Below are 15,029 nucleotides of genomic sequence, written 5' to 3'. Positions count from 1 at the left end.
TCTGCCCCCCCCCCCCCACCGCCGCATCAAGTACCTTGTTTGCTGGTGGGGGGTCCCCAAACTCTGCCAGCCGAAGAGTCTTCGTCAGCGCTGGTCGATTCCGGTGCCTTCGTTGTGTGATCATCTGTTTCTGGCACCTTACGTCCTGCACCGTGCATGTAGCCCCGTGCAGGACGTAAGGCGTAAGAAACAGAAGATCACACAACGAAGGCACTGGAGTCGACCGGCGCTGAAGAACACTCTTTGGTTGGCGGGGATTGGGGACCCCTGCCAGCAAACAAGGTACCTGATGTGGCGGCGGGGGTTGCAGTTGTGGCGGTTCAAAGTGGTGGTGGGGGGGGGGGGGGTCGACAGCTAAACAGTGCCTCCCACCTTAGGCGCTGCCCCCCACCCCCCACGAGGTCTAGCTACGCCCCTGCTTTATGATACCTAGACATAGAAAGTAGAGGGTCATGGACTTCATATGTTGCCTTTCTGTGGTACAATCAATGCGGTTTATATTTATTATATGCCGGGACTCTCTGTCCCTAGTGGGCTCACAATCTTTAGTTTTTCTACTCAAGGGAAAGGAAGCAAGAATAAAACCAGAGAGAAAATCTCGACTATTCGGATCTTCCGACCCTGGGCAAGTCACTTAACCCAATGCCCCACATACAAAACTTAGGGCCCTGTTTATTAGGCCGCATTAACCTCTTTAACGTGCGTTAACCATGTATGCGCCTACAATACCCCTATAGGCATCTACATGGTTAGCGCGTGCGCTAATTGTAGGCGCGTTAAAAACGCTAACGCGCCTTAGTCAACAGGGCCCTTAGATTGAGAGCCCCTAGGGACCGAAAAAAATACCTACATACAATATCTGTAAACCGCTTCGGTTGTAGCCACAGCAAGGCGGTATATCAAATACACGACCCTTTACCTACCGTTATAGTTCCCGTCTCCTTTACTGGGTACTGAAGCAGGGGTTCTCAGCCTAGTCCTCGGGGCACATCTACATAAGTAATGCCACACTGGGAAAAGACCAAGGGTCCATCGAGCCCAGCATCTTGTCCACGACAGCGGCCAATCCAGGCCAAGGGCACCTGGCAAGCTTCCCAAACGTACAAACATTCTATACAAGAGTACACAGATGTGGAATGCTCTCCCAAACCACTTGAAAGCAATTAACGAAATAAACTTTAGCAAATCGTTGAAACCCTATCTATTCACCAAGGCTTACCACGAGAATCCATAACTAATTACAACACATCAACACCCCTCCCTCAATTTGATCGTCTTCTTTCTATAACCGCTTGAGTAGATCATACATAGTAACATAGTAACATAGTAGATGACGGCAGAAAAAGACCTGCATGGTCCATCTAGTCTGCCCAAGATAAACTCATATCTTGAATTTGTACCTGCCTTATTCAGGGCACAGACCGTACAAGTCTGCCCAGCAGTACTTCCCGCCTCCCAACCACCAGTCCTGCCTCCCATCACCGGCTCTGGCACAGACCGTATAAGTCTGCCCTCCACTATCCTCGCCTCCCAACCACCAACCCCTCTTCCCCCCACCTGCTTCGCCACCCAATTTCGGCTAAGCTTCTGAGGATCCATTCCTTCTGCACAGGATTCCTTTATGCATATCCCACGCATGTTTGAATTCCGTTACCGTTTTCATCTCCACCACCTCCCGCGGGAGGGCATTCCCGCGGGAGGTGGTGGAGATGACTGTTAGCCTTGTTATTATTGATATCTTTGTACCACCAAATGTATCTCTGTTCCCTGAAATGGTGATGCCAAGACAGGTCTTTGTAAGCCACATTGAGCCTGCAAATAGGTGGGAAAATGTGGGATACAAGTGCAATAAATAATTCCTGGAATTGTGGATTTTTCCCAAGTCCATTTAGTAGCGGTCTATGGACTTGTCCTTTAGGAAACTGTCTAACCCCTTTTTAAACTCTGCCAAGCTCTGCGGCAGCCCTTGGCGAGGGGATTTACGGCATTCGTAGCCAGAACCGTGATAGTTGGTAAGCAGATTATCCTAACGGAGTGGTTGTCTTCTAACGCTCCCACCCTCCACCAGTGGCGGTTGAAAATGTTGTTAATGATGCGGATAGAGAGGGTGGGGATGGTTGACTTTGAATCACAGGTGAGGGAAAAATTTCAGCAACTGTGGGCACCTCTTTGGAATACGTTAACTCCATCAGCACGAAGTCATTTATTGAATATATGAATAATGTGATGTTAGTAAAAGGGAGGGGGAATGAGGGGAGGAGTAGGGGGGGATAGAAGGGGGGGGGGGGGGAGGGAAGAAATATAAAAAATTCCTTTTTGTAACAGTTCTGTTATTGTGTGTTTTGTTCGAATAAACATGATTTAAACATAAACTCTGCCAAGCTAACCGCCTTCACCACGTTCTCCGGCAACGAATTCCAGAGTTTAATTATGCGTTGGGTGAAGAAAACTTTCTCCGATTTGTCAGGTTTTCAGGATATCTACAATGAATATGCATGAGATAGAACTGGCATACAACGGAGGTAGTGTATGCAAATTTATCTCCTGCCTATTCATTTTGGGTATCCTGAAAGCCTGACTGCCTAAGTGAGTCCCAAGGACTGGGGTCGACAGCCCCTGCACTGGAGTAAGTGTGAAGGTGGAGAAGAAAATGAATGAATGAATTCATGAGCGTTGAATATGTTTGTGTCTCCAGTCAGCCTCTATTAACACATACATTCTTTTTCTATGTGAGAACATTATTTACAATTTGTGTTTTTTTCCAGGAAAAATGGAATTAGTACAACATTAACTAGCTCTGAGGTTTTCACGCTGGCTACGCTAGAATGGCCAGGTGCAATGCAGTTATGTAGCTGTAAAGACCTTGTGATTGAAAGCTATTTCCTCAATCATTTTGGGACGATTTCCAAATTCCATTCCCATAGCCCACTTCTGACCCACAGTTCGGCGCTATCGCAGGACATGGAATGGAATTCCTGCCCAGCAGTGGGTTCAAGTGTCTGGGAAAACCTGTGGCTACAGAATGACACAGGGACAAAGTCTGTCCCCATCTCCGCGAGCTCTGTCCCCGTCTCTGCCCCGACCCCTACGATTTCTGCCCTCGTCCCCGCGAACTAGGTCCCCGTCCCCGCGAGCTCTGTCGGATCCCATCTGTACAAGCCTTGCTCTGATTTTATATTTAAATTATTTTATTAATGTATTAAAAATAAAAAGAAACCAATATTCTGTACAACTGTCGTTTTGTTAGCGCGGGCTCCCAAAATTCTTTAAAAATTAATAAACGGCTTGTGCAAGCCGGCTCCAGCACACCACTGCCTGGCTGCATAAGGCAGAGCTACTGCGGGAGGAAGGCAGGCACGGCGATGCCGGACCGGAAACAGTAACTGCAACCGTTTTGTTTTGTTTTTTTACCACAGGAGCAAAGCTTTTTACTGTTCCCGCAGTGCGGTAGAAGGTTTTGCTCCCTCATCCATGGTAAATGTCCAGATGCTTTTTCTTTTACTGCAGATTTACCGCGGACTACCGCAGATCCCCGTCCCTGTGTCATTTTCTACCTGTGGCCTCCAACATAATTTTGCTCTACGACAAAAAAAAGGCAGATAAAAACAGTACAGTGTGCCAAAATAGCTATAACACTATACCGGAGTCTTGGAATAAAGTTAACGTTGTCCACATTGACGCATACTCTCCAAATATAAGAAGTACGGAAAACATGTAAGCATGGCTCATGTGGAGGGGCATAATCGAAAGGGACGCGCAAATTTTTCTGAGGACGTCCCCCCCAAAACGTCCCGGTGGAGGGGCGGAGAAACCCGTCTTATTGAAACAAGATGGACGTACATCTTTCGTTTCGATAATGCGGTCAGGGACGCCCAAATCTTGAAATTTAGGTCATCCTTAGAGATGGTCGTCCCTAGACTTGGCCGTTTCTGATTTTCGGCGATAATGGAAACCAAGGACGCCCATCTCAGAAACGACCAAATGCAAGCCCTTTAGTCGTGGGAGGAGCCAGCATTCGTAGTCGAAAGATGGGCGTCCTTCTCTTTCGAAAATGGGCCTGATAGGGTCCCTTTTAAAAAGCAGCGGTAAGCCCAACGTGGCCTTACCGCTCGCTGACAAGGAAGTACCGCCGGGCTACCACAGCAGCCCGGCAGTACTTCCCACCCCAGCATACCACCGGTGTGTACCCGATGATAATCGGGCAGTGCCGTGCGCTGCCCGGTTACCGCCTAGTTAGTGCGGGAGCCCTTACCGCCACCTTAATGGCATGACAACGGATTATATGCAGCCCTTAATAACTATTCCCCTATGCAATATAACCTCTGGTTCTAGGGACTACCTTAGACTTCATCTTCCAGGGGCGTAGCCAGACAACAGATTTTGGGTGGGCACCAAGTCTTCTCACCCCCCCCCCCCCCAAAAAAAAATATCTCAGCTGGTGGGAAAACGCTTCTATCCACCTTGGCAGTCTGCAGGTGCTGGTATCATGGAGAGTAGCGTTTTTGTTACCATCAGGAGGAAGTCTTCAGCTGGTGGAGCTTGGGATCCCCACCAGCTACCACTAAACATGTGCTATTGTTGGGTGGGCCTGAACCTTAAGTGGATGGGCCGTGGCCCACCCAGGCCCACCTGTGGCTACGCTACTGTTCCAGATTGCAAGAGAGTGTGTTATAAGTCAGTTCACTCTGCAGACTTTAGATAACAAGGTCCTAAGTGGTGGAATTCACTGCCAATGGCAATCAAGGGTCAGCCTGATTACTTGGTATTTAGTAAAAAATTGAAAAAAAAACTCTCTTCTTTGAGAGGTTTCTATCCATTGAAGGAGTATCTTAGACTGCAACTGGCCATCAATGGTCTGCATTTGATATTTTGTTTATAGCTTTGTAAACCCTGTCTGTTGGTTATTTACCATTAGCCACATTGAACTAATGTGTGGTATAAATGTAAAAAATAAATAAATAAATAAATAAATAACAAGCCTTGTTATTTAATAATGGTGTATGGGAGGGCTTGGGGGTGGGGGTTGCTTGAGGTGTAAAGGGGGGCACTGCAGAATCACAGTATGTCCCTCATGGTGGAGATTCTTGGGAGGTGGTTTGGGAGGGTTGGGGAAGGGGTCTGGGTGGGAGTGTTTCTTGAATTTCAGTATACTTTGTGGAGTTTTGGTGGGTTTGTATGTTCTTGTTTTATTTTCATTATTGATTTAAAATAAAATAATAAAAGCAGGCATCTACTTTCCTTTATAGAACAGGCTCCTGCCAGGTACTCTCTGAGCACTATCTCTAGGCTCCCATTTTCAGAATTGCCCTTCTAGAGGTTGTGAAGTAGAATTTGCATCGTCTTTTCTTGTTCTCCTCCTCCCCCTCCTTGCATTTCTGAAGCGAAAGTGTGTATACTCGTTACACGGCTGCATTAAGAAGTTGCTTATGAGACTCTCCTACCTATGGCAGTGAGTCATGTACGTCGTCGTGTCTTCAAAAAGTGCCTTAATGCGTTTCAGTTTCGACATGATTTCCTGCTTCTCATCCTCCTCGCTGTCATGGAGAAGAGCATCGGCTTTCATCAGCACCATGTCCATCTTTAATTTACCTTCAGACTCCAAATCACAAATTTTCTGAAACAAAAGGAATATATTCAAATGAGTTGTTTAAATAATCCAGAAGATTTATTGTGGAAGGAAACAATGTCACATTCAGGATAATTCTATACGCTGATACCTAATGTTAGTCACCAAATGTGTGCGTAGGTTATAGAATATTATCATTTGTACAAATCATTGGCGCCAATAATTGGCATTTAAGCGCATTAAGTGCTAGGCGCTATTCTATAAAGTACATGCCAAAATCACTCACCCCCAGATTCTACATATGCCGCCCAAATTTATGCGCACGCAAATTAATTAATTAATTTATTTATTTGTTGCATTTGTGCCCCACATATTCCCACCTATTTGCAGGCTCAATGAGGCTTACATAGTACCGTCAAAGGCGTTTGCCCAGTTGGTGGTTAACAAATATAAAGTTGTATAGTGATCGTATGAGGTATAAGTGGAGGATCGGAATGGATGAAGATTACGTGTTGTCCTGTTCGATCATAGTCATGCTGTGTTGGTAGGTGAAGAGGGTTACGTGGGGTCCTTGGGGATAGGACTTTTTGAAGAGGTTGGTTTTTAGTGATTTCCTGAAGTTCAAGTGGTCGTGGATTGTTTTCACAGCTTTTGGGAGCCCATTCCATAGTTGTGCGCTTATGTAGGAGAAGCCGGCTGTGTAAGTTGTTTTGTATTTCAGTCCTTTGCAATTTGGGTAGTGTAGGTTTAGGTAGGATCTTGACGATCTGACTTTGTTTCTTATTGGTAAGTCTATAAGGTCTGTCATGTATCCTGGGACTACGCCGTATATGATTTTGTGGACTAAGGTGCAGATTTTGAAGATGATCCATTCTTTGATTGGGAGCCAATGTAACTTTTCTTGGAGGGGTTTGGCACTTTTGAAGCGTTTTTTTGCTGAATATCAGCTTGGCTGCTATATTTTGGGCGCTCTGGAGTTTTTTCATGAGATGTTCTTTGCAGCCCGCGTAGATTCCGTTGCAACTAACAAGCCTTTAACTATCAATAATTGGGTGCATCTGACTGCAAGCTGCTCTATAAGGCATGGCACCTAACTATACTAGAAGGTATCTCAAAAGGAGGCGTGGTCATGGGCGTGTCAGGGGCGTTCCGAACAGCTGCACATGGGTGCACGCTTCAGGAGGGGTGCAGAGAGCAGCTGCACGGCTGTCGGTTCCGCTGGTTCCCTGCTCCCTCTGCTGTTACTTCCTGTTCCGGGGCAGAGGGAGCAGGGAACCGGCGGAGCCGACAGCCACGCGGCTGCTCCCAGCACCCCAGCAGGTAAGAAGAATGCACCCGGGGGGGGGGGGGGGGCTTGAAGGTCATGCGCCGGGGAGGGGGGACGATGACGGATGATGCTGCACCGGGGGGGGGGGGGGATGACGGACAATACTGCATCCGGGGGGGGGGGGGGGGGCGTTGTGCACAGCGGCGATCTGCTCCAGGTACAACCTGGACACTTTTTGGGGCAGACTAGATGGATTATGCTGGACTTCATCTGCTGTCATTTACTTTGTTACTACTATGCTAACTTTATTTATTAGGATTTATTTACCGACTTTTTGAAGGAATTCACTCAAGAATTCAAGTAAGAATAGATCAAACATGAGCAGTAGGCAATTAGAGCAGTAAAAATATTCGAAAACAAAACAAAATATGGAATGGTATACTAGCAATGTCAACACAATACGTAATAGAACATTATAAGTGATAGCGAAGGTTAAGGCAAAGTTGTAACATATAGATGAGTAAGAAAGTAGGAAGAATTGGAAAGTAAGGTGATTGATTTGAAGAAAGTTGCACGTGAGGTCAGAAAGATGGTTAAATATGATCTCAGCTAGGGTAGGAGTGGATAAACATGTCCCGCTGCAGTATGTGCAGCCCGAGTCTGTATATAATTGAGGTGTACTTCAATAAAGGAAATATTTGAAACACCAAAAGGAGTGGCCTAGTGGTTAGCGTGGTGGACTTTGGTCCTGGGGAACTGGGTTCGATTCCTACTGCAGGCACAGGCAACTCCTTGTGACTCTGGGCAAGTCACTTAACCCTCTATTGCCCCAGGTACAAATAAGTACCTGTATATGATATGTAAGCCACATTGAACCTGCTATGAGTGGGAAAGCGCGGGGTACAAATGTAACAAAAACAAAACAAAAAAGATTGTCACTCCGAGCCATTTCTCTCCATGGGGGAGGCCTCTCACCTCAGTCTCCCGCAGTCTGGCTTCCAGGGCGGCCCGAGGTCCCTGGGTGTTGTCACTGACCCGGAGTCTCTCATGGATGGCCTTTATCCAGGCTTCAATGTTCTCCATGCTGGTCTCAAACTCATCCTGCAGCTGCTGAGTCATCGCAAGAGAGGAATCTGAAACAGCAAATCAAAAGGTGAATGAGAAAAAAAATCACTAGACAGAAGTCACAACCAGAGTGGGAGGGGGGGGGGGGGCGCATTTCTGTTCATATTTTTCTGCTTCAGAGCGAAGTGGACGTTTCTTGATCTTATCTATATAAGGTAAAGCCAGTTGTGAATACAAATCAAATTTTAAAAAAATATATGACAGAAATCATGTCTAGAGAAAGGGCCTTTGGCTGAGCCAATAAAAAAAAAAAACCAATGAATTGCAACAATTTTAGAATTTCCCTTAACCAGAGGGTCAAGGTCTTTCTTCTCCTCTCCCAGGGAGGGGAACAATGAGGCATATTTTCAAAGCACTTAGCCTCCCAAAGTTCCATAGAAACCTATGGAACTTAGCCTCCCAAAGTGCTTTGAAAATATGCCTCTGTGTGTCCTAGAAAGGGACACCTAGAGATGCAGTGTCTCGCTCATTTGAAGGCTTTCTTGCACTCGTACTCTTGAGTCTCTTCTCTCACTCATTAAGCGTGTCACACTCATTTGAAGGATCTCTCACTCACACAATCTTTGAACGCCTTCTTGCTCTCACACTATTTGAGCCCCTTGCCTTACTCATTAGGAGTGTGCAACTCTCATTTGAATGATCTCTCACTTGCACACGCTATGAGTCTCTTCTCTCACACACTGGAGTGTGTCTCACTTGCTTGAAGACTCTCTCATTCTCACATTCACCAACTGCCTTCTCTCAATCATTAGAGCCTCAGGGGCCGATGCACAAAAGTCCCCGGAAACAACTGCTCGCTATTTCCACCTCGGTAAAAGTTACCGAGGTGGAAATAGCCAGCGATTCCTGAAGGAAATCACATGCAAATGAGCTGCTTGCAAAAAACAGCGAGCAGCTCAGTAGGGGAAAGTGGCAGCACACGTGCACAGCAGCTACTCGCTAAGCCTGCCTGTTATGCGCATGTCCAGAACAGCTACACACAGCTTTCATATATGCCTGCAAACTGTGTGTGCGAAAGCCATGTGTAGCTTCTCTTTTTTGCAAAAGTCGGCACTCCGCGAATCTCTTTCTTCTCCTGCTCCAGCCAGGTTTACTTGTCATCCCCATGCCAGCAGCCTTCCCTCTTGCCTCTCCAATCCTGCCCTTCAGCTCCGTGAATAATTCTCTTCTGCAAGGGAGTAAGGGGATGCTGTCAGTTGCCACTGCTGATGCTGTGTGCCAAGGCTGTAGCGGGGCAGGGGTGGAGGGAGGGAGCGATGCTGCTGCTGTGGCGGAAGGCAGGAGGAGGGGGAGTGGCGAGGGCAAGAACCGGAGCAGCATGCAGGGCAGCAGCGGGGATGGGCTGGGGGAGGCTCCCGGCTTTCTCTCTCCTTCCCCAAGCTGCACCCACTCGGGATCATTGCTGGCTGGTTTGATGGATCCAGTTATTAATAGGGCCGTAGGGGGCCTGATCTTCCGCCATACCCCATTCTCCGGCTCCACACGGAACTCTCACAGCCGACAACTCCGCAGCAGACCAGTGGCGTAGCTACGTGGGGCCACGGGGGCCTGGGCCCCCATAGATTTGGCCCTGGACCCCCCTGCCGACGACCCACTCGAGCCCCCCCTCCTGTCGCCGTCTGCTACCTTTGCTGGCAGGAGACCCCAACCCCCGCCAGCCGAAGTCCTCTTCTTCCGGCGCAAGGCTTCGTTCTGTTTCTGTGAGTCTGACGTCCTGCACGATGAACGTGCAGGACGTCAGACTCACAGAAACAGAACGAAGCCTTGCGCCGGAAGAAGAGGACCTCGGCTGGCGGGGGTTGGGGTCCCCCGCCATCAAAGGTAGGTGACGGCGGGTCAGGGTTGGCGGCGGGAGAGGGGTGTCGAGAGGGTCGTCGGCAGGGAGGGGGGTCAAATTTGTTGGTGGCGGCGGCAGTAGGGGGGGGCCGGACTAAAATGTGCCCCCTCATTTCGGGCTCTGGACCCCCCTCCCGCCGGTCTGGCTATGCCCCTGCAGCAGACTGCTCCGCCGAGAAGCTACTGTCATGCTACGGCTGCTCCAGACCTCCCATTGGTTGTTCTTGCAAAAGGAAAAGAGCCTGCAAAACCCCTTTGTGCATTTTTGGCTAGATTCTGTGTTTGCTAAACCAGCTTGAAATGGTGAAAAACACACGTTGCTGGACCGGTATGTTTTATTCATCAGTGCACTAATCCTGATCATTTATTTCAAGAGATTCAAGCCTAACAAAAGAAAAGCCAAATAGGAAGAAATTTGAGCAAACCTTCCTAATCACTGCTCTCCCACCCCACCCCTTTTCCTTGAATCCAGAAATGCATGTGCTGAGCACAGAGCAATTTTCAGCCCGGAGAATGTAACTATATTGCCTCCATTCTGTATCTTTTCAGAGGCTCCAAAGAAAAGTACGTATTGTCTGTAAAATGACACTCTTGGTGATGGTATGTCCTTGGCGTCTCTGGATGCACTCTATCTGGGTCGTGTCTCTGCTCTTCTAGAAAGGGGTACAGCGTATCATCGGGAGGAGGAGAGTGTACCCCAGGGCCTTACTTCTGCTCTGCTACCAGGACCCCCAGGCTACTTCCCCAGGGAAGAGCAGTGTGTTGATCAGTACCCTGCCTCTGCTGTCCTGAGCAGGGGTATAGTTTACCCCACAGTCCTGTCTCTGCTCTCAGGAGAGCTACAGTGTCCCCCCCCCCCCCCCCCCCCAGTCCTGCCTTTGCTCTCAGAAGGAGTACAGTGTTTCTCACAGTCCTGCCTCTGCTTTCCTGAGGAGGGTCTAGTGTACCTCACAGTCCTGCCTCTGTTCTCAGGACGGGTCCAGTGTACCCCACAGTCCTGCCTCTGCTCTCAGGAGGAGAGGTACAGTGTACTCCCCCCCCCCCCCCCAGTCCTGCCTTTGCTCTCCGAAGAAAGAGTACAATGTTTCTCACAGTCTTGCCTCTGCTGTCCTGCGGAGGGGTCCAGTATATTTCATGGTCATGCCTCTGTTCTCAGGAGGAGGGGTACAGTGTACCCCACAGTCCTGCCTCTGCTCTCCGGAGGAGGGTCCAGTGTACCCCACAGTCCTGCCTCTGTTCTCAGGAGGAGGGGCACAGTGTACCCCGAAGTCTTGCTTCTGTTCTCAGGAGGAGGGGTACAGTGTACCCCACAGTCCTGCCTCTGCTCTCCGGAGGAGGGTCCAGTGTACCCCGAAGTCTTGCTTCTGTTCTCAGGAGGAGGGGTACAGTGTACCCCACAGTCCTGCCTCTGCTCTCCGGAGGAGGGTCCAGTGTACCCCAAAGTCTTGCTTCTGTTCTCAGGAGGAGGGGTACAGTGTACCCCACAGTCTTGCCTCTGTTCTCAGGTCGGGTCCAGTGTACCCCACAGTCCTGCCTCTGTTCTCAGGAGGAGGGGTATAGTGTACCCCAAAGTCATGCCTCATCTCTCTAGGGGTCCAGTGTACCCCACAGTCCTGCCTCTGCTTTCCTGAGGAGGGTCTAGTGTACCCTCACAGTCCTGCCTCTGTTCTCAGGTCGGGTCCAGTGTACCCCATAGTCTTGCCTCTGTTCTCAGGAGGAGGGGTCCAGTGTACCCCACAGTCTTGCTTCTGTTCTCAGAAGGAGGGGCACAGTGTACCCCGAAGTCTTGCTTCTGTTCTCAGGAGGAGGGGTATAGTGCCTCATCTCTCCTAGGTAAACACGGTAGGTAGACAAGGCCTGCTTCCCCTTTACATGGAGAGAGTGAAAAGAAGGGAGAACAATTCACTTCCATAACCAACAGGAAATAAAAGGGTTCAAGACATCAAATAGTCTAGACTGGATAACCACAAGGCCCGTGTATGCTTCTCCTTTATATATTCAATTTATTTTTAAGAGTTTCCAAACAAAAGCTCTCCTCCAACCCTCCTGAAACTGATTGAAACCAACCGGCCCTGGAATGCAGGTTTACCACTTCTCTCTTTAGTCTTGTTACCTGTTTAAGCTGTTGGGTTTTGTACTCCATGTTCTTTAATACCATTACATTGTTTAAAGTTATTTCAATGGGCCCTCAAGCTCTTTAAGTAATACTTTACTCAAGTCCAAAGTGAAAATGTAAAGAACCAACTACACCGAAGGACTTTGGAAGACTGTGCTTGGGAATAGAAAAGAATAAAGATTCCAGATCTGTACGCAAGAGGGTCTCTTTTAAATTACCGAAGGGTGGGGAGAGACAGCATCATTGTTGTAGAGCTCCAGGCTTGGTGAAGGTCATCAGCCTTTGGAGGATGGTGATGGACTTACTGAGTACTAACCACTGTTTCCTCCAAGCTGAACAGCAGTCCTCCAACTGCATTGCTGCCACTGGGGGGCAGTGCTTCAATGTTGTGTTTTCGATTGCTGGAGTCAGATAGGCTCCCTGGAGTCCTGCACAGGGCCGCCGAGGGGGGGGGGGGGGGGGGGCAGAGGGGGCAAAATTCCCTGGGGCTGGACCTCCAAGGCGCTGCAGTCCACGGTCTCATCTGCCTGCCTCCTCGGCTCCAGGCCCCCTGCATTCGAAGCGGTAGTCACAGATCGCCTCCCTTTGGGCCTTCCCTCCCTGTGTCCTGCCCTCGCGGAAACCGGAAGTTACATCAGACAAGGGTGGGACACAGGGAGGGAAGGCCCGAAGAGAGGCGATGTACGACTGCCGCATTGAATGCAGGGGGCCCGGAGCCGTGGAGGTAGGCAGGTAAGATCGCGGACTGCAGCGGTGAGGGGTGGCACCAGTGGGGGGAGCGATGGGGGGGAGGGCAGCAGCAGCGGGGGCAGTAGCGGCAGGGGGAGTGACGGGGAGGGGGTGGTGGAAGCGGGGCGGCCTTGCCCTGGGCCCGGCCTAGTCTCTTGGCAGCCCTGGTCCTGCAGAGCTTGCCCGGCCCCCATTATTGAAAACAGCACCACGCACTAGCAGGACTATAGGTGGAGGACTCCTGCTTAGCTTAGAGGGAACATTGGTACTAACTAACCTCCTCGTTTTATATACGGCTCCAAAAGTGTGGCACCACGTAACTTCCGTGTACGATGGCAATTCTGCACAAAAATGAAGGTGAATCAACTGATGCAAGCAGAAGTGCTCAGGCACTATTCTACAGTCAACGCTATTTAACTGGCTAGGGATGGCTCCTGTCCAGTTAAAATAGTGCTTAACCGGCTATCCGCGAATATTCAACGCATCAACGGCTAAGTTTGGCAGCAAAATCGGGCCACCCAAACAGAAGCCTATTTTTGGCTGGCTTAAACTTAAGTCAGCCAGGGCTGAATAATGGCTTGGCCGGTTAAACCGGCCAAAATGAAACCAGATATTCAACGCCGGTCACTGGAAACGGCCCGGCATTGAATATCCAGTCTCGCCGCCAACCGCGGGAATTAGCCGGCCTGCCTGCCGTGGTGTGAATATCGGCCCCTAAGAGTTTTAGCACATAACTGCAAAGGGGGGTGTTCAATGTGGGTGGGGCTCGGGTGGGCTGCGGGCATGTCATGAAGCAATGTGCTCAACTTATAGAATAAATTAAGGTTTGTGCGTTTAGGCCTGCTATCGACAAGGAGTAAGTAGGTGCACCTAAATGTTGGCACGTAACTGCCGACTTACACTAGCATTCTCTAACGGATCTGACGCATAACTTTGCCATTATAAAATACTACGGGTCGATATTTAAAGAGATTTAACCATCCAGAAACTGCTCCTGGCTGGTTAAATCGACTGGTTTTTTTTTTTTTTTTGTTACATTTGTACCCCGCGCTTTCCCACTCATGGCAGGCTCAGTGCGGCTTACAAGGGGCAATGGAGGGTTAAGTGACTTGCCCAGAGTCACAAGGAGCTGCCTGTGCCTGAAGTGGGAATTGAACTCAGTTCCTCAGGACCAAAGTCCACCACTCTAACCACTAGGCCACTCCTTCTCCACTGTTGCTACTATTTGAGATTCTACATGGAATGTAGAAGTCGGCCCTTGCAGATCACCAATGTGGCCGCGCAGGCTTCTGCTTCTGTGAGTCTGACCCCGGTGCCAGGCCCCCCCCCCTTGGACGCCCGGGCCCGAGGAATTTTGTCCTTCCTGCCCCCCCCCCTTCTCGGCGGACCTGCTGGTTAGTGCTGACCTCAAAACTGGCTATTCTGGGGGACCTTCTGGGGGCAGAGTCAGCATTTGGTCGGCTAAATGCCGATAATTCAGCGCTTAACCAGTCAAGGTCATTTCATAAATAGGACCATATAAAAGTCAGTTCTATCTTTATGCAGTGTCCCAGATCTGGTTAAGCGCTGGATATCGACTCCACAAACCCGGAAATTCAATGCCGGTGCCCGGACATGTCCCAGCACAGAATTTCCGGGTTTAACGCCAGCTGCAGTCAGCAAAGTGCTGATCCCCGCTAGCTGAATGTCAGGCCGCTAGATTTGTGGCACCTAACGTTTCGAATCCTTCACAGAATTGTGCTGTAAAGGCAGGGCATCTGCTCTAGACCTCTCAAAGGGCCGACACTGGCACAGCTACTGAATGACCCACTTCGAGGAGGGAGTTTTTGGTCCGGTTCTGGATTTTCCATTTTTAATAGCAGTACTAGCTACACACAGCACTGTACAGACACATATAAAGGCGAGTTCCGTCTCCATGGATCTTACACACTGACAGGACACTTAACAGGCTTCAGGAAGTGTACTTATTGCAGAAATAGAAAATATGCTTGAAGTCAATGGGCCCGATATTCAGCGCTGTTTAACTGGCCAGGAATGGCTCCTGGCCGGTTAAATAGTGCTTAGCTGGCCAAGTGCTAATATTCAGTGTGAGATAGTCAGTTATCTCTGCTGAATACAGGGGCGTAGCTAAGTGGGGCCACGGGGGCCTGGGCCCCCATAGATTTGGCCCTGGACCCCCCCTACCGACGACCCTCTCGACCCCCCCCTCCTGCCACCAACCCACCGTCGCCATCTGCTACCTTTGCTGGCGGGGGACCCCCAACCCCTGCCAGCCGAGGTCCTCTTCTTCCTTTGTTGTTTCTGAGTCTGACGTCCTGCATGTACAACGTGCAGGACATCAGACTCAGAAACAGAACGAAGGAAGAAGAGGACCTCGGCTGGCGGGGGTT

General features: G+C 49.6%; 1 protein-coding gene across 1 annotated transcript in view; it reads right to left on the bottom strand.

Moving 5' to 3' along the window:
• Positions 1–15,029, bottom strand: part of SYNE3 (spectrin repeat containing nuclear envelope family member 3) — a 138,806-nt gene that overhangs the window by 82,921 nt on the left and 40,856 nt on the right. The window contains 2 exon segments of the mRNA XM_030213911.1: positions 5,442–5,614; positions 7,809–7,966. Of these exon segments, the coding sequence (XP_030069771.1) occupies positions 5,442–5,614; positions 7,809–7,952 (317 nt within the window). The 5' untranslated portion in view covers positions 7,953–7,966.

This window comes from Microcaecilia unicolor, chromosome 9 (assembly GCF_901765095.1).
Source record: "Microcaecilia unicolor chromosome 9, aMicUni1.1, whole genome shotgun sequence".
NCBI classification, from domain to species: Eukaryota; Metazoa; Chordata; class Amphibia; order Gymnophiona; family Siphonopidae; genus Microcaecilia; species Microcaecilia unicolor.
Note: the sequence above shows the minus strand (reverse complement) of the source record. Positions and strands in the feature narration are given on the sequence as shown.